Below are 19,698 nucleotides of genomic sequence, written 5' to 3' on the forward strand. Positions count from 1 at the left end.
AATATCTCGATTCTCGCCACCGGTGCCAAAACCTCTTCGAAATCGACTCCATGTCTCTGTATATACCCCTTTGCTATGATTTGTGCCTTGTACTTCACAATTTTTCCATTTGGGTCTTTTTTCAGCTTAAACTCCAACTTTAATACGATAGGCTTTCAATTATTTAGGAGATCAACCAGTTTCCATGTGTTGTTCTTCTCAATTGAAGCCAATTCTTCGTTCATCGCATGTACCCATTCGATTTTCTTGCTCGCTTCTTTGTATGTTGTCTGCTCTTCATTGCTGCACATCCATAGGAGTTCCTCTGGGGGTAGATAAATTTTTTCGGTATTTTCATACAAATCAGTGAGCAATCAGTATCGCTTTGGGGCTTCATCGTCAGTTGAGCTATCGTCGGTGCTCGGTGACTTGCCTGTGATGGGTGAAACTGGTGTACCAGGAATCACAAGTATACCTGTAACATTCGGGTCGGTTGGTGGGATAATGGGTTGACCTACTTCAGCCCAATCTTCATTTTGTTGAATTGACCCAATTTAGTCGGGTGTATCAGGGACCCATTGTCCATCTCCATCCCATTCATCATCTTCTTCATAGAATCCATCGTTAATATCAACGCCTTCGACTGTGAAGCTCAGTCCCGGTGTTGATTTGATCTTAGCGCTTTTACTCCAATCCCAACCTCTTTTCTCTTCAAACACAACGTTACGAATTACATACATTTTCCCGTTGTTTGGATCCAATAATTTGTATGCCTTTGACCCTTTTTCGACTACAAGATGACCCAGTCTAATGCTTCTATCTTGAGTATTGCAATGAAACAGTAACAAAAAAACAGAGCAAGGTGCTTAAAGGTTAGAGCTTTTATTCAGAGGATTAAAAGGAGGGGTGAATACCTCAACGTACAGAAAAATGCAATCTATTTAAAGGCTAAAAATATGCAAATAACCAACTAACTCCACTACGCTTGAGACTCGGTATATAGCCCACATGATTTTTACTTATTCAACTCTGCAAAGTGAACATGCATTTGATTGATAACATAATAAACTAAATAAACATATGACTTCTGAATTATTTCAATCACTTTCGTCCAAGTTAATAACCATGTAAGATATTTGTTCAGATTAAACAAAAACCATAATGAATGATGACATAACCAATATTTGATAGAATTCGTGTATAAATCACCGTGGGTAAATTTTCTTATTTATAGTTGATTTTTTTTAATCTAAATTGTGTTACAAAAACCTTATTAACGTCCTTTAGTCATAAATAAGCAAAACTGTGATCACAGTTTTGACAAAACTATGATAAAATTTATTATCGTACTTGTGGGACTGTTTTTTAAGTTAGTCTAATAATTAGCCTAAAAAAGATATATCCCTTACTTAGATATTGAAAAATCAAATATCCTTTTATACATATTTTTTCTATTAATCTTTGTATTTGTCAAGACAAATGTCAAAATCAAATGAACAAATTGAAAGAGAATTAGTGGAGCATGTCATTGTTATATAGGAGCAGGAGCATAATTAGAAACAAAAAGTCTAAAAATATTTATTTTTTCTTAGATATTTTTATCTAGGTCAAGAAAGCCGCATGCATGTACTATACTACAATATCAGTGGGCATGCATATTAATATTACATGTCTAGTTGATCTTTAAAAGCTTGAAGAAAATAGATGACTTGTAGATTTTCTAGAATGAAGTGATGCTAGCTAGCCTTCCCAGATATGCTTCGTGGGGATAAGGCAAAGTGGTAATTTTTTAGTGATAAGTAGGGAACCCTCCTCTACCATGTCCAAATCTTCGTTCTTCACTCCGCCAGGGATTTTCCAATCATACCAATACAACAAGTTTGCTATTATGAACTCTATGGTCGCTGGAGCTGTCTTTATCGCTGGACAAGTTCTTCTCCCCCCTCCGAAGGGAACCATATCATAATTTCCCCCTCTGAATTCCACCTGATCAAGATTCTCAAACCTTTCAGGATAGAACTCAGCCGCATTCTTCCCCCATGTGCTCGGATCTCTTCCTATAGCCCACCCATTAATTATAACCATCGTCTCAGGAAGCACGTCATAACCACCAACTTGACAATGGCTTAAGCTTTCGTGTGGGAGCAACAATGCGGCTGGAGGATGCAATCTTAGTGTCTCTTTCACCACCATCTTCAAGTATGTCATTTTTGAGACATCCGTTTCATCTATCTTTTGTTTTCTCCCTGCGCAATTTCGGATTTCACTTTGAACCTTTTGCATCACTCTTGGACTTCTAATGATCTCCGACATTGCCCAAACTGTTGTCGTAAACGTTGTATCAATTCCTCCAAGAAATATGTCCTGAAAGGTTATTTTACATTAGTTATATATATAAAGAATTGCACTCTATAATAATATTAAAAATATGACATGTACCACAATAAGAGATTTGATTTCTCCTATAGTCAACCGATCATCACCCGAAGCATTCTCCGTTGAAGATAACTCAAGCAATGTATGAAGAAAATCCTTGTCTTCATCGTAAACTTGTCCAATATGATTGTGATGTTCATCAATATACGTCTGGATGTAGGCATCAAGATTGCTAAAAAGTTTTTCTAGCTTATGATTCCTTCCACTAATTTGGTCAAATATTGGACCAAACCATGGGAAAAAATCACCTAAGAATGGATTCATTAATTCCATGACCTCATCAAGCATCACTTCCAATGAAGGACCCTTCAGTGGTTGTTCTCTGTAGCTCGAACCAAACGCCACCTTACAAATCAATGCCTTGACTAATGCCAGAAACAACTCATTTAAATTTATCGCACTGTTTGATGGATGTAATGATACAGATCGAAGCATGATCTCCACCTCTGTTAACAACACATGGTTAGATACTCTAGCTCTCTTAGGACCCATGAATTCAGATACCAAAACCTTGCGCATCTTCTTAGAGTGATTGCTGTGAGGCGAGAAGGCAGCGTCTACATAGTTGTATGTTAGTCGCTTGGTGGTCTTGGATATTGGACGCGAACAAAGAATGTGATCTTGATCTTTAAAGACTTGTTTGGCCATGGTAGAAGAAGAGATTATAAGGCAAGATTTTGAACCAATATTGAGTAGCATAATTGGGCCATATTCTTGGGAAAGTTTCCAAAAGGCTAGATGACGAGGTTGGCCTAGTAGTTGATGCATGTTCCCAATTATTGGAAGCTTTGGAGGGTTTGGTGGAAGCTTAAGGGCAACCATCGACGAACTATTAGATTTAAGAGTATAGAGAAAGATGCAGAAGAGGACAAGTATAGTTGTGAGAAGCCATGAAGGGAAGATGGAAAAGATCTCCATGTGACTAGTAGTTGTGAGCTGGTTTGATTTCCGTATTCCAAGCTTATGTACGTTCATTTATAGTGAGGCTTCCGGATTGGATATATAACTTACCTACGATGAACATAATAGTGCGTCCTATTACATCCCGGTTAGTAGATATATACTTATTCTGTAATTTGTTAATATTTTTTTACAAAATATTCACCCCTAAATATTTATTTTATTTTAGTTTTAATGTCCTTATCAAATCAAAAATTGTTTACGGTAACAAATGGAGTTGTATGCATAAATGAACCTCTAGGTGAAGAGTCGACAATATTATTTAACGGTCGAAAATATGACGTGTACTAACATTTGATTTTCCTGTGAATTGATTTGTGGACTACGATTCATCAAGCCCCAATTTCTATCTACAAAGACCCACATGATTTAATGTATATTGAATAAATTAATTGTTAGGATATTTATATGCGTTATTGCAATGAAAATATCAATGAAAATATCAGATTCTTGAACATGTGTTCTAAAAGTATACATAAAAAAAACATTGAGTTTTTAACCAAATAGGTGTTTTAAAAAAACTTATTTATCTAATTGGTATAATTTTAAACTTATTTACTAAAATAGGGTTATTTAGCACTTTTTTAAAAAATGTGCCATGTTTCTTTTATTTCTTTCAACCAAAAAAAGCCAATATTCATAACACACAAAAATCGTAGTTATTGTTTGTGTTTTTTTTAATATAAATTTTTTGTTTTTGTTTTGATTTTTTTTTTTTTTGTTTTGATTTTTTTTGCTTCAAATATTTATTAATTTTTTTTACAATTTGATCAACATTTCGTGATGCATCTTTTGGCACCAAAATATACAATAACTTAGAAAACAATAAATATTTCCCTGCAATAATACCCTCCAATACCTCCTTTATATTTATGCAAAAAAAGTTCTTTCTTTAAAAAAGGAATACAAACCCAAAATAAAATTGAATACATAGTTATTTTATTCTTATTTTTTAAGCAATCATATTAAATACATAGTTATAATTGGAAAAAGAATGTTGATCTACATCCTAATAGGAGCATCACACATCTAAAAGAAGCAAAATTATAAGTGAAAGAAGCATAACAAACTCCAAAATGAGCAGCAACTAATAATCAAAAGTTGCAGCAAACCAAAGGTAGAAACAACAGCAAAAAAGTCCAACAAATTGGAAGAAGGCTTTAAAACATAATACAAAAAACAAAAAGGATCAGACCATTACATACTTGATACAATGTTTACTTTCACACTTTTTTTTTGCTAATTAAAGGCTTTATATAAATTTACTTATTTACTAAATTACATAAAAATTCTTTATGATTGTTGTTCAAAATAAGGTCACGATGAGCATGAATACCATATAAGCATCAGGAAACAACCATAAATGCTGACACAATCTACCGATGTCAAAAAAAAGTGTAAATCAAATAACCAATAACTTTCTTTAACACGACATTTGTTGGCTAGATGTTTGTTAATGACACTCAACAAATGTAATCATAAATATAAAGGAATATGTTTCCTTGCAACAACAAAACAAGAGGTAGAGGCAAGGGTAAAAACGTTTATCAAATAAGGATTAAGGTGGAGGAATGACGGGATCAATTGCAAACATTTGTGAATTGTGATGATGAGTGACATGCTTGCAAGTCCTAATCTTCTTAGAGCAAGTCTTCCGCAATCTTGAGTAACAACCATCCCAAACATCAATTTTGTATTAGAGAGCAATTACAATGTTGATATAGCTATGTACATATAAACTAATACAATTTTCATGTTTTCTTAAATTTATCGACACCTCTGCTGCATTCGAAGCAAAAAAAATCAATCCCAATTTCATTCGATTCTCAGAAATCAGTAAACATAATTAAAAAACCAGAACTCTCAGAATTCTAACATAGGCAATCTAATCTAAGAAAACTTCTACACCAAAATTATTGGGTTATTGATGAGTTCCACTAGGATCCATTCTATAGATATTGCAGTTATATCTGTTGCAGCCGTGAAAAAATCCTATCCAAAAGATAAAGGCATAATGACAAGAGGTTTTGTTTTTTAATTAGACATAAAACAAATATATATATATATATATATATATATATATATATATATATATATATATATATATATATATATATATATATATATATATCAAGTGAATCTTATTCAACATAATAAATAGGTTGGAACCTTGGATTATTGATTGTATAGAAATAGACCATTGACCCATGGATTAAAAGTCAAGAATCAAGATTTAAATAAATTGATATATCAAGAAAATCTTTCCCTTTGTCATTTTCTCGTTTCCCTTCCCTTATTCTCTTTTCCTCCCTTTCAAATATGATTTTCTCCAACAAAGCATCACACCTTTGTGTGTATCCTCATATCTCTTGTTAGACCCTTGCAAATCTATGTTATAGGACCATAAGTAATCGGAAACATTAAACTTTCTGAAGATCGTTGTCACTTCTCGAACAAGATTCTTGGCTTCGTCGGCCTCATTGTTCATCCCAAAACATCAAATGCTCATCATCATTTGTCATATCATGTTGTTTGTTAGCTTCAAGAACTCTTCAGTCAAATTCACAACCTCTTTCGTTTCGATTTCTACAGTAACCTTCGAAGAAGCCCGTGTATTTCATGTCATATAATATGAAATATTAAAAAATATTAATGTTTATGTATTCAAAGATCTCTTTATTATAATTAATTAATCGTTAAACCTCATTCAGATTTCTTTAAACATCCAACTATTCAATTATTTTGCCCTCCTCCTCATCTTCCATAACTACGCTCACCACCTGCTATATCTTCTTTCTCAATATCTCCACCACCACCACCACCGTCTCTCCTTATTTCTCCGCCACCGGCAACTTCACTGCTACCCTTATCTCATTGCTTGATACCGTCACATTCATCCTCTGCTTCGTGTATAGCGGCCACACAATCATCGAAACACCATGTTTAATGCTCGCCAATGTAGAGTTCCACCTACAATGACACAAATATGCGACGATAGATGGGTGACGTTTGTTGCCCAGGAACTCACGATTGTTGTACTTGCTTAATTTGTCCTCTCAACCTACCCATTTGGCAAGCATGCTCTAGGATCGTCTGAATTGACCCGACAGTAAAAAAAACAGCAAAAACGGAGTCACTTGAAGTTCGCATCACCATAATGAAAACGTTGCCGACTCAGTTCTAAACCTTAAGTCAACTCAGACATGAATCTTTGGTTTGCATAACTTATTTCGCTTTGGTATACCCATCCGAAGCCGATTTAATCCATTGGTGAGTGGTGTTATGGGATAAATGTGGGAATGTGGCTGAAGAATTTGTTTCCTTTTTCACTTGCAAAATGAATTCCTTCTGGTTTTTGCAGGGTGATTTTCCCTTTAAGAGCAGATTAAAGTGAAAGTGACGAAAGAGGAGGACGAGATGCTTGTGTGGTGTATGGTGTATTCCTGGAAACGTCGTTTCTCTTTTGGTATAATGGTTTTACTAAAAATATGCTTGTGAATAATCAATTAAAATCTAAATAGATCAGGGACATAATTGTCATTTTCTTTGAAAATTTAGTGGATATATCAAAAACATCCATGGAATTATAGCCTCCCAATTAAAAAACTTCACTAGTTTTTCATACCAACCACAATATTATTATTAATATTGTGTATCTTCCGATTGTTAGCGTCTCACTTTAATAAAATATCTTTGTAAAGTATATTTTAAATGCTTTCGATGGCTCCAGCATAAACCCATCCAAGATTGACCCCAATCGTTTCTATTTGGCAAAAGTACGAAAAAGATTTATATCTATTACAGGTGAACTATCAAAAAAAGCCAGTGAAATTAACGATAATGATATTGAAATTATTAGAGTAACAAATAACACATTCAAAAGATACCGAGTTAGATAGAATAGAGTCTCACACGCAAAACTGCGAATTCGGATGAATATTTTTGAAATACAAATAACATTTTGAAATGGATAACCGAAATGGTAGAATGTTTCAATAAAAATGTTAAAATGGTGGAATTTTGAATAAAAATGTAACAACAAATAAAACATGTGATGTTATTTTTGAACAAAAATATTAAAATAGTAGAATTTTGAACTCATAAAACCGAGAAGATTTCCGAAATATGATCGTTCGGACAATGCTAGAAAACGACTTACAAAAATTAAATAAATTTACCAAAATCAAAGTATGATGCAAAGACATGAAAAAGTGTAACGTATTTTCAAGTATTTAATTCAAACGAGTTACACATTCAAATTACATAGAGTTTAAGGCGGAATCAAAAGTAGAATTAAGTCGAAAATATTAATTAACGAATGCAATGAAACTGAAATTAACGGACACATATCGGAGGGGGAATTCTGAATACCATCTTGAGAGCCATAGCTATCGTGGATGAATCTTCTTGAGAGGTTGCTGAGGTAGTGGAAGAGAGAAGTGTGTGAAAAAGTAGATTTTGGGAGAAAGTTGGAAAATGTGTGATGTCCAATTTGTTCGTTCATGGAGATTATATACTTGTATTGTCACTAAAGTGCCCTGATGTTGAAGTAAATTACCGTTTATGCCACAAAATGGAATGACACTCGTGAGTGGTTGGGGTGACCGCGATGCGGTTCGTTGCGGTTATTAGCCAAAACTTTACCACTAACTACAAATGTGGTTAATTCATTTTCAAAACCGTTTGGTGCGGTTATTTTTACGGTGCGGTTAGACGGTTAATTTTGCAGTGCGATTTTTTTTTTTTTTTTTTTTTTTTTGGTGTTGCGGTTATTAACCAAACGGATTTTGTACGATTATTTTTGCAGTGCGGTTAGACGGTTAATTTTGCGGTGCGGTTTTTTTTTTTTTTTTGTGTTGGGGTTATTAATCACATGGATTTGGTGTGATTATTTTTGTGGTTTTTAACCACAGTTTAGAACTCAAACAGTTTTAAGAGTTCAAACATATTACTTTTATTGACAAAAAAAAAAAAACATAAGCTATAAGATAATTAACTTAAATCACAAACAACTAATATCTTAAAAACGTCAAATCAATAATAATTAACAATAAATATCTTAAAATTGTTTAGTTTAACCATTTTTCAAAGTTAAACATAACAAAAAAAACCAACACTTTTGTTTTCTACTATTTTATCTATTTTTCATCCATGAAACTTATCTTATTTTTAATATTTAATATAGTAATAAATAATAATAATAAATTGTATGTAATATATGCGGTACGGTGCCGTTTTTTTGGGGTTTTTGAAAACTGATAACTGCATTGCACCACAAATTGACGGTTTTTGGAAAACTGAAAACCTCACCATCGGTTTTTATTGTGATTGCGGTTTATGCGTTTTTGCAATTAATTTTAGTTGTGGTACGGTTTTTGCTCCCCCTGTGGTGACTTGTGAGCAAATGCTTAATTTGACATGAATGTTTTTAAATAAATAATATCACATATGTAATAGCGGAAATATGTTAATTTTATGGTGCACATATATTATATGTTCGAAAAGTTTATTTATTAAACATGTTTTTGCACAAATCTTAAGCGAAAAGTTTATTTATTAAACATGTTTTTGCACAAATCTTAAGAGAGATCACTAAATATGCAAGTTTTAAAAATGTTTTCATATATGAAACAGTTGTATCGTTTATAATTTTGGTGATGGTTATCTTCTACCTTATCTTATGCATATCAACTTGTAAAATCGTTTTGTTGTCGAGTAGATTATTTGACCTTTTTTCATTCAAATCCGTATGATTTCAAGGTTGTTTCTTTATGACTTGGTTTAGAAAAGAATTTGGTTTTTTCTTATAATTAGCATTTTATCCAGCATTGTGGGGATGTCAATACCTTTTGTAAATTGAATTTTAACAATTGTATTTATAAAATTTAAATACTATTGCATTCATTGATTGATAAATAATTGAACATAGAAGGTCGATACCATTGACAAAACTATTGATGGATGTGGAATATATGAAAGTTTAGAAAGTCAAGATAATGAAAAAAATTATAATAATAATAATAGAGATTAAATTTGCCGATGTAAGAACCAAAAAAGAAAAATAAAAGTTCATGGGGACTAAACTTGCCAAATAAAGCATAATGACCAAAAAAATCACGGGAACAAAACTCTGGCAAAGTAAGGAAAAAAAAACCAAACTTATCAAAGAAACCCACATAAGGATTGAAATTGTCAAGTAAGGACCAAAAAGGAAAAAAAGGAAAAAAAATTTACAAAGGACTAAATTTGTCAAGTTAAAGACCAAAATAATTATAAAGACTACACCTAAAAAAAATAAGAAAAAAAAATTCATAAAGACTAAACTTATCAAAGAAATGCAGTTATGAAATCGGCATGCAAGGGAAAAAAAACTGTTGTTGACAAATAAAGTAGACACCGACGTTGCCAAATAAAGTTAGGACTATTACATGGATCAAATATCACAAAAAATCAAATATAAATAGTTCATGAGAATTTCAATTTCATGTATATCAAGTTTTTATATACAGAATTAACAGACAATAAAATGACCTTTTGGAAGACTAGAATATACACAAAACTTTTATTAGCATGTTGTTTTAATATGGTTTGTATATTGATATGGAGTTGTATCCTTAATGTTGGATTAGTAAATAAATGTATTTTTTGGACCGTATTTATGTAAATTATGACCTCAAGCCATTAAAATCTTCTGAAATCATAGTATATAAAAGCATAAAGAACTAGGTGTCACAAGTTGATATTATACTCATAGTTTAATTAATTCAGGCATGGACTATCTAACACGGAGGCTTAAGCTATGAAATTTGTTATTTCGAAATTTTCAAAAGACCCATAGAAATACCATAACAACTGACTCATGTATTGAAGTTATGTCATCGATGGGTGGCATTCTTCAATAGTCCCTTTATGTTGTATAAGTCGGGTTTCCACCAATTTGTTAGATCTCTGCATACCTCTATTGTTATGGAGTAGATGATCAATATATATTCCTTGTTACATAGGATTGTCTTGTAGTTTTTACATAAAGAAGATGAAATTATGTATCCTAACCCTAGTTTATTGTTAATTTCAAAAATTATAGATGCCTCCTAGGGTTTTTTGTTTTCTGCTGAATACTTGTATGTCCAATAGTGAAAACATAGTTCTTACAAATTAGGGTTTTATGCACATATATGGATTGTTTCTTATGTTCAAAGCCCATCAACTATACCAAACATTGCAAGCTTTCCAATATGTGAAGTTTCTGGTGGAAAATTCTTCAACCATGTACATGGATCCATATACATACCCACATTTGAAGTTGATAGTAGATTTGATTACAAAATGAGTTCCAACACCTGATTCCAATGTGGCTTCCAGTTTAATGTTAGGTTAGGTTCGCAGGAAAAAACTTAGTAGCTATAAGTTTTCTTTGATACATATTGTGGTAAATGTGCAATAACTCCCGTCATCCCATTTTTGTTTAGTTATTGATGAGCTTCATCTCAATAGATTAATAAGTTGACATACTTATAGTGAAATCAATATAGTAATGCTTAATTTATGTGTTGTCACAAATTGATCTCAAATGTCAGTATGGTACATACTTGGTCCCAAAAACATTGATAAAAGGAATAGGTCATACACATCCAAATTATACAATGCACACTATAATATAATAATACATTAATTACCATTAATAAAGTATAAAACCAACAATATCAAATAATTTGCGGTGAGTCTTCTCTTAATGATGGAACACAAATAAAATCCACCGCCCTTGGGGCAGTTAATCCAGCCCTTTCATTTGTATTCAATGCTTCCTTGCCATTATTGACATTCCACTCAAAGCATTGTATGAGGGCGGCAACCACCACCGGAAGTTCTCTCATGGCCAAATTAATTCCTGGACAACCTCTTCTTCCCGTTCCAAAAGGCAAGAGTTGAAAACTCTGTCCCTTGATATCTAACGAGCTTTTTAGGGTTTCACCTTCCAAAAACCGATGAGGGTTGAAATCTAATGGATTTTCCCAGTACTTGGAGTTTCTTCCGATCGACCAAATGTTGACGAATAACATGGTTCCGGCTGGGATTTCATATCCTTGGACAATGACATCTGTTATTGATTTGCGAATCAACATCGGAATTGGTGGATGAAGTCTTAGGGTTTCCTTTATGATGGCTTGGATGTATGGTAAGTTAGGTGCATCTGATTCCTGAACTAACCTCTTATTTCCGATGACTTGATCAATCTCTGTTCTTGCTTTTTCAAGCACATGTGGGTTATTGATGAGTTCCACTAAGGTCCATTCTATAGATATTGCAGTTGTATCTGTTGCAGCTGTGAAAAAATCCTATACAAAAGATAAAGGCATAATGACAAGATGTTTTGTTTTTTAACTAGACATAAAAAATTATCAAGTGAATCTCATTGAACATAATAAATTGGCTAGAACCTTGGATTATTGATTGTATACGAAAAGACCATTGACCCTTGGAATAAGAATCAAGTATCAAGATTTAGATAAATTTACCAAAATCAGGGCTTTGATGTGATCTCTTGTAATCTTAATCTCTGCTTTTCCTTCCTCCAAAACATCAAGCAACATATCAAGAAAATCTTTCCCTTTGTTATCTTCTCCTTTCCCTTCCCTTCTTCTCTTTTCCTCCCTTTCGGATATGATTTTCTCCAACAAAGCATCATACCTTCTATGTGTATCCTCATACCTCTTCTTAAACCCTTGCAAATCTATGTTCTTACAAAACCATATGAAATCGGAAACATTAAACTCTCCGAAGATCGTTGTCACTTCTCGAACAAGATTCTTGGCTTCATCCGCCTCATTGTTCGTCCCAGAACATCGAATGCTCATCATCATTTGGCATATCACGTTGTTTGTTAGCTTCAAGAACTCTTCAGTCAAATTAACAACCTCTTTTCGTTTCGATTTCTCCATTATTGTTCGAAGAAGCTCGTGGATTTCATGGGTTCGAATGGGGAGGAAATGACTGAGATTTTGGTTGCCTAAAAGCTCGACTGTTGACAGTTTCTTGACGAATTTCCAGTAAGGTCCATAAGGTGCGAAGGCGAAGGCAACACCATAAGTAATATGGTCGATGGCTAATGAATGTTTTCGTGAAGAGAAGGCGAGTTCGTTAGTTTTGAGAAAGTCTCTTGCGAGGTCCGGTGTGGAGGCGACGACGCAGGGGACAGATCCGAGACGGAGGTGAATTAGTGGGCCGTAGCGCGTGGAGAGGCGGTGGAAAGACTGGTGGATGAGTGGGCCGAGGTGGTGGAGGTGGCCTATGATCGGTAACGACGGAGGGCTCGGCGGAAGACGGTTGTTATGTTTTCTCTTTGATAGTAGATAAAAGAAGAGCGACGACAAGACTATGGCGGCGATGATCGCCGGAGAAAGACTTTGGAACATTACGAACATATTCATTGTCTAGAAGATGGGTAGCACCTACCCTATCTCAAAAAAAAAAAAAAAAATTGTCATCTATTAATAAAGAAAGAAAAATAAAAATGTCATATAAACTAGAAATTACATTATATCGTATAATATGAAATATTATAAAATATTAATGTTTATCTATCGAAAATCTCTTTATTACGTTCCTTTTTATATAAAATAAAAATAGCGGCTACAATTAAAAAGACAGTTACTAGTTTTTCATACCAACCACGCTACTATTATTAACATTGTCCATCTTCCCATTGTTAATGTCTCAATTTAATAAAATTTCTTATAAAAAAATAATTTTTAAATGCTTTTGATGGCTCCAGCATAAACCCTTCCAAGATTGACCATCATCGTTTCTATTTGGCAAAAATACAGAAAGATCTATATCTATTACAGGTAAATTATCAAAAAAAGCCGGTGAAATTAGCGATAATGACATTGAAATTATTAGAGTAACAATAATACATTAAAAAAAAATACTGAGTTAGATAGAATAGTCTCACTCGCAAAACTGCGAATTACGCTGAATATTTTTGAATTACAAATAACATTTTGAAATGGATACAATTTAGCAAAGTATCTTTTTATATTAACCTAACAAAATATATAACAACAAATAAAACATGTGATGATATTTTTGAAAAAAAAAATGTTAAATAAATAAAGTATGATGCTAACACATGAAAAAGTGTGACGTAGATGAAAAAAAATATCATACTAAACATTTTGTTCATACATATATATATATATATATATATATATATATATATATATATATATATATATATATATATATCGTAGGGGGAATACTGAATACCATCTTGAAAGCCATAGCGATGGTGGATGAACCTTTTTGTGAGGTTGCTGAGGAAGCTGAAGAGACGAGTGTGTGAAAAAGTATGTCGGGTGTCCAATTTTGTTCGTTTATGGAGATTATATACATGTACTGTCACTAAAATGCCCCTGATGTTGATCTAAATTACAGTATATGCCACACAATGTATTGACACTGTTGATTGGTGAGCAAATGCTTAATTTGACATCAATGTTTTTGAATCAATAATGTCACATATGTAATAGCGGATATATGTTAATTTTATGGTCCAAATATATTAAATGTTCGAAAACTTTATTTATTAAACATGTTTTTGCACAAATCTTAAGCAAAGGTCACAATATATAAAAGTTTTAAAAATGTTTTCATATATGAAACTGTTATATCGTTTATAATTTTGGTGATGGTTATCTTCTAGCTTATCTTATGCATATCGAGTTGTTAAACCATTGTTATGTCAAATAGATTATTTGAACATTTTTCATTCAAATTCCGTATGATTTCAAGATTGTTTCTTTATGATTTGGTTTTGAAAAGAATTTAGTTTTTTTCCTTATAACTAGCATTTTATCCATAGTTGTAAATTGAATTTTGACGATTATATTTATAAAATTTAGATACTATTGCATTCGTTGATTGATAAATAATTAACATATAATGTCGATACCACTGACAAAACTATTGATCGGTGTAGAGTGATAGTTTAGAAAGTCGGGAGAATGAAAATAATAATAATAATAATAATAATAATAGAGATTTAATGTGCGAATGTAAGAAAAATAAAGAAAAATAAAAGTTCGGACTGAACTTGCAAAATAAAGCATAATGACCAAAAAGAAACATGGGGACAAAACTCGTCAAGGTAAGAAAAAAAAAACAAAAACTCATACGGACCAAACTTGTAAAAGAACCCCACATAGGGATTGAAATTGTCAAGTAAGGACAAAAAGAAAAATAAATTACAATGGACTAAATTTGTCAAGTTAAAGACCAAAAGCAATTACAAAGGACTACACTTGTAAAGTTAAAGACAAAAAAAAAAAAAAAAAAAAAAAAAAAAAAAAAAAAAAAAAAAAAATTGTCAAATAAAGCAGACACCGACTCACCGACGTTGCCAAATAAAGTTAGGACAATTACATGGATATTGATCCGAATTTTTTGGATATAGTGGTTATTTTGTTAAATGTAACAAATATATATTATTTACTCGTATTTTGTGAGGATCTTTTATATAAAAATATATTAAACTGTTATCAAATATGATAAAAAAATCAAATATAAGTAATTATGAAATAAAAATATAAAAACGTTAAAAAGAAAACAAAAGGTCTTGTCAACCATATGACTTGGTGGATAAACTCTCGTCCACTCCTTCCACCTACCACCTTTATCAAATATGATAAAAAAAAAAAAAAAAAAAAAAAAATCAAATATAAGTAACTATGAAAAAAACATATGAAAATATTAAAAAAAAGTATTAAGTATTGCCAACCATATCACTATGTGATCAACTCTCGTCCATTCCTTTAACCTACCACCATTATAGTTTATGTTCTTTTTCTCTTCCTTTTATTAACTGATTAATGTATCACATTTCATTGGCCATATGGTTGGAAACTAATGGTTTATCTAAAATGATTTTGAATTTGTTAATAATTAGCAAATTAGATGTGGCTTTGTTTCCACTTTTTCGGTCATTCTAGATGCTATATACTGTTTTCAAATATTGGATTTTATTTTATTTTATGCATCAGTTTTCATTAGTTTATGTTTTTCCAAACAACCGAATTTTATATATAAACAAACAATTGGTTTACTAGCCGAGCTAACGAATCTATATTTTGTTTTTATATCGACTAGTTTACCCATGAAAAATAAATACACACAATAGAATAAAACAATGAATCTCGTTTGTGTTGCATCTCCTTACAAATGACTTCATTATGGATTTCTACCTAATCCGAAAAGTAGCTAACATCGTAATTCTTAAACATTTGTGATCTATCTTTTTAATCCGAAAAGTAACTAACATGTAATTCTTAAACATTTGTGATCTATCTTTTTTTACTTTTTTTTTTTGAAGGATATAATCTATATAGATAGTTATAAATGAATCATTTCATTTCAAACTCTCATTATTTTTTAATTTATTTATAGTAATGATTATAAGTTGGTTAATAAGATTAAATAAATATATAATTTAAAGTGTAATCATATATAAACTAAATTTCAATATTAAAATAATATCTTTATTTTTACTTATAAAGTTATATCTTTAACTTTTAACATATTATACTTAATATATTAGATCTAAAATGTTGTTGTATGTAAACCATTATCATTTTAAAGCTACAACTTTTTAACAGTTTTGATAAAATACTTAAATCGTTAGTTTAAACATAAAATTTATAGGATCAACTTAAGTATAAATTTTAGTTCAACTTAAACAACCTAAAAAGTATTTTGTAAATAGTTAAAAGTGATAAATCAATTTCCACATGTTTGGTTCTTTGGTGTTGAACTGTGTTAGTAGCACGTGAGATAGGACATTATAACTCGAGAAGTAGATTACGAAGCCACAAATCTTCAATAACTACATTAGCACCCCTACCCCCCCCCCCCCCCCGACACACTCACACACACACATATACTGGTACTTGACTTCGGCTCTAGAGCGAGAGATGACGTACGAGCGTTTGGAAGACTAGGAGACGAGGTTTTCACTGATATAAACACAGAATCCAAATGTGGACCGACGTATGATGTAACACCTGACCCAGTTATCATCAGAGTAATATACCAACTGATCAACAACTAACATATGAATATGTAAACAATGTAAGAAAAGTGCCTTTAAGATATCGAAAGATATGATAGAGAGCATGAACATGTGGAAGACAAGGATTATGCAAGAAGAGGCATACATGTTGAACCACATAGGCAATATTTGGTCATGTAAAAGTCATATAATGAAGAATGCCAGAAAGGCTACGATAAAGAGTACAATCGAGTGATACTTCTCCATAAAATACAAGCTTGGATTTAGTGTTAGATAGGGTGCTAAGGAGTTACACGTGGACATATCGGCATATGCAAGAATCCCTTGAGTGAAAGCATTTTGAGAAAGAAATAATCCAGAGGAGTTATGGGAGGTAAAGATACCGAGGAAGAATGAGAGAGGACCAAGGTCAGACATATGGAATTATAATCAAGATGTAAGATGACCTTGGTTATAAGGAAGGAAGAAGAGGAAATGAGAATAATGTCTTCGACATACAGAAGAAGGTAGATGGTATCAATACCGCAATGATAAGTAAAGGAGGAAACATATTTACTACTAGGAAACCATGAGAAGAAATAAAAAGTTAATCAGCGATACCCAACTCTAGGAGCCTATTTAAGGCTATAAAGAGCTTTTTGTATGCGACACACATCATTGGGGTACTGAGAGTTAACGTATCCTGTAGGTTGACACATGTAGATTTTTTCACGAAGATCACCATGTAAAGAAGCATTTTTGACATCCAACTGGTAAATGAGAAATTTTTGAGAGAAAAAGATGCTAAGAACAGTCCTAATTGTAGCAGGTTTAACAAATCTGAAGGTGTAATCAAAGTCAAGTCTTGGTTGTTGTGCAAAACCCTAAGCCATAAGGCACCCTTTGTAGCGATCAAGATGACCATTGCTATCAAATTTATGACGATACAACCATCGAAAGCATGTAGTTTTTATGGAGGGTGGTTTGGGAAAGATATCTCAAGTGTGATTAGAAAGAAAACTTAACATCTCAGCATCCATAGTAGAACTCCAATTACATCACCTAAGTGCTAGATCGAGGAAAAGGGGAAACATTAGAAATAACAGTTAGGTTGAATAATGTTTTTGGTTTAAGAGATCTCATATTCGACCTATGTTGGATTAAGGTGTTTAAACTTATAACTAAATGGTATAAACTTGAAAATAGTAGCAAAATCCTTTTGGTCTACCCTCATAACCAGAAACAACTAGAAATGAAATTAGGAGAGAGAGAGAGAGAGAGAGAGAGAGAGAGAGAAATTCTTTATTAATATATTATCTGATTAATTTATTAATTGCGAATAGATAATTGATATGTTATTTTGTTATGTAATTAATAAATTAACATGAGATCAATAGTTAAATAATTGACTTGTTAATTTATATGATTAATAAATTAATAAGAAATCAATTAGAATTAATTAATTAATAATCAGAATTAATCTGGAATTAATTTATGATTAATTGGAATTAGTTAAAGATGCAAGGGATTTTAGATGCACTTCTAGGGTTTCTGGAAGCCTGTTGGTTACATAAAAGGAAGGGATTTGAATTAGGATTAAATCTATTATTTAATCAATTCAGATTCTACTTTGCTTGCAAGTTACTTCAACTATAAATAGGACCCAAAGGCCATCAATTTTCGTTCATGACCTTCCTAAGAAGCATATGAACACAATTTATTCCTTTTTCCTCTTCATTCTAGGGTTTTGGGTGTGAGCTATTAGAGATATTAGATTTTTGGTGCTTGCTTACCAAGGTTTTAGAGAAGGATATTGTTGTGATTATTTGCTACAATAATCAAGTGGTATGTAAACCCTAGCTCCATGTAAATTTTGATTATTATCGATTTCCCTTAGGGTTCTTGATGTTTATAGGTTATTGTTACCAATAGAGAAAACTTAGATCCAAACAGGTTGCATGGGAACTTAAGGATTAAGTTTTTCCGCCACATGTTTTAATTATAACCTATGAAACCTATCGGTGATATTCGAACCATAGTTTTATATTTGATTGTGCATAATAGTGAATAGGTCAAAATTATGGTTTATTAAAATTAAACCCTAATGGTCATGATTTTCGATTTTGCTAGGGTTTGTTGAGGCCCTAGCCTCCCTAACCATATTTTCAAAAATAGTGGAGCTCCTTAGTGTTTTATCTTGTTTCCTTAGTTACTGTTTTAGTAGCCTTAAAATAGAATAATTAAAATTGGGAAAAACCCGCACCCTATTTTCGAAAATTAGATGGATTTGGAATAGGATTAAATTAGAATTATTTTTATTAACTGTGTAATTTAAATATTTATTTAATCCCTAAATGATTTAATTAATTTAACTAATTGGTTAAAGAAAGATAAAGATAAATCACATTTGGTTTAATATTAATTAACTAAAAGGTTTATTTATATAATTAATATTTAAACCTTGTATTTTGGAAACTTATATATATATATATATATATATATATATATATATATATATATATATATATATATATATATATATATATATATATATATATATATAAAAGATAGAAATCACTAGTATGCTATGCTTCATTCACGAAGCCATACTATACGGGGGTATAAGACATCAACCTACAAAATGAGTGTTATTGGGTGTCCACTCTCACCCACCACTCCCTTATATGGTGGAGTGTCATTAGCCGAATGAATTTGATATGACATAATCTTGTTAAAAGTATAATGATATAAAAGTACTAGAACCTTCTTTAAAAGATCCAACTCTAGTTACTTTTGGAAAATTTGAAAAGTATGCTACTCCATAAAAACGCACATCATGCTTTATATGTCGTTAGTGGAGCGTGTGTGGTTAACCGGCACACTAATAGGGACTATAAAGAGATATGATGGGCATATTGAAAATTATCATTGTCGATGGAATGTGTGTGGTTAACCAACACATCAATGTGAGATGATAAATAACTTCGAGGTTGTCAAGCGGGTTTCCATGGTTATTCACATCTCGTTTGTGATCCTCGACATCCCAGTCACAAAAGTGAAAGCATAATCACGATTAAACATGCAATTGATAAGATTCAACGAATCTCAAAAGACCTAGGAGTTTCATAAGATTGGAATTGGTAAAAGCCTTACCTACGTAAAATATATTCGAATTTGATTGCGACATCCCTCTTGACAGTTCCAATCGAAAATATGGATCCTAGCATTAATTTAAATTTTGGGATAATAATTAAGGATTAAAACCAACTAACTTGATTTCT

The 19,698-nt window shown here is 32.0% G+C and overlaps 2 protein-coding genes and 1 long non-coding RNA gene across 5 annotated transcripts; all 3 read right to left on the reverse strand.

The window, feature by feature from the left end:
- Positions 1 to 1,461: 1,461 nt before the first annotated feature.
- LOC145014033 (parthenolide synthase-like) lies at positions 1,462 to 3,653 on the reverse strand. Its single transcript, XM_078972384.1, has 2 exons — positions 2,419 to 3,653; positions 1,462 to 2,343 (listed from the first exon to the last, which is right to left on the reverse strand). Exons 1-2 carry the CDS (start codon positions 3,388 to 3,390, stop codon positions 1,720 to 1,722), a joined length of 1,596 nt encoding a protein of 531 aa, XP_078828510.1. The 5' UTR covers positions 3,391 to 3,653; the 3' UTR covers positions 1,462 to 1,719.
- A 1,934-nt stretch (positions 3,654 to 5,587) lies between these two features.
- On the reverse strand, positions 5,588 to 7,845 carry LOC145014044 (uncharacterized). The gene is made up of 2 exons (XR_013665383.1): positions 6,078 to 7,845; positions 5,588 to 5,971 (listed from the first exon to the last, which is right to left on the reverse strand). It is a non-coding gene; the product is annotated as an uncharacterized LOC145014044 (long non-coding RNA).
- A 3,119-nt stretch (positions 7,846 to 10,964) lies between these two features.
- Positions 10,965 to 13,727, reverse strand: LOC145014576 (cytochrome P450 93B2-like). 3 transcript variants are annotated; one of them, XM_078972973.1, is made up of 3 exons: positions 13,642 to 13,727; positions 11,892 to 12,824; positions 10,965 to 11,711 (listed from the first exon to the last, which is right to left on the reverse strand). In XM_078972973.1, exons 2-3 carry the CDS (start codon positions 12,801 to 12,803, stop codon positions 11,079 to 11,081), a joined length of 1,545 nt encoding a protein of 514 aa, XP_078829099.1. In that variant the 5' UTR covers positions 12,804 to 12,824; positions 13,642 to 13,727; the 3' UTR covers positions 10,965 to 11,078. The 3 variants fall into 3 exon arrangements, with proteins under 3 accessions (XP_078829099.1, XP_078829097.1, XP_078829098.1); XM_078972971.1 differs by having other exon boundaries at positions 11,892 to 12,829; XM_078972972.1 differs by having other exon boundaries at positions 11,892 to 12,833.
- Between the last annotated feature and the right edge of the window lie 5,971 nt (positions 13,728 to 19,698).

Source organism: Lactuca saligna, chromosome 9 (genome assembly GCF_052625555.1).
Source record: "Lactuca saligna cultivar CGN05327 chromosome 9, ASM5262555v1, whole genome shotgun sequence".
In the NCBI taxonomy this organism is placed as follows: Eukaryota; Viridiplantae; Streptophyta; class Magnoliopsida; order Asterales; family Asteraceae; genus Lactuca; species Lactuca saligna.

Excerpts from the sequence above, each read along its gene's own strand:
- LOC145014033 (XM_078972384.1), bottom strand. The coding sequence starts at position 3,390 with ATGAACGTACATAAGCTTGGAATACGGAAATCAAACCAGCTCACAACT. Across the intron at positions 2,344-2,418 it reads AAATCAAATCTCTTATTGTG|GACATATTTCTTGGAGGAAT; the intron begins GTACATGTCATA and ends ATAACCTTTCAG.
- LOC145014576 (XM_078972973.1), bottom strand. The coding sequence starts at position 12,803 with ATGAATATGTTCGTAATGTTCCAAAGTCTTTCTCCGGCGATCATCGCC. Across the intron at positions 11,712-11,891 it reads ACATCAAAGCCCTGATTTTG|GATTTTTTCACAGCTGCAAC; the intron begins GTAAATTTATCT and ends TCTTTTGTATAG.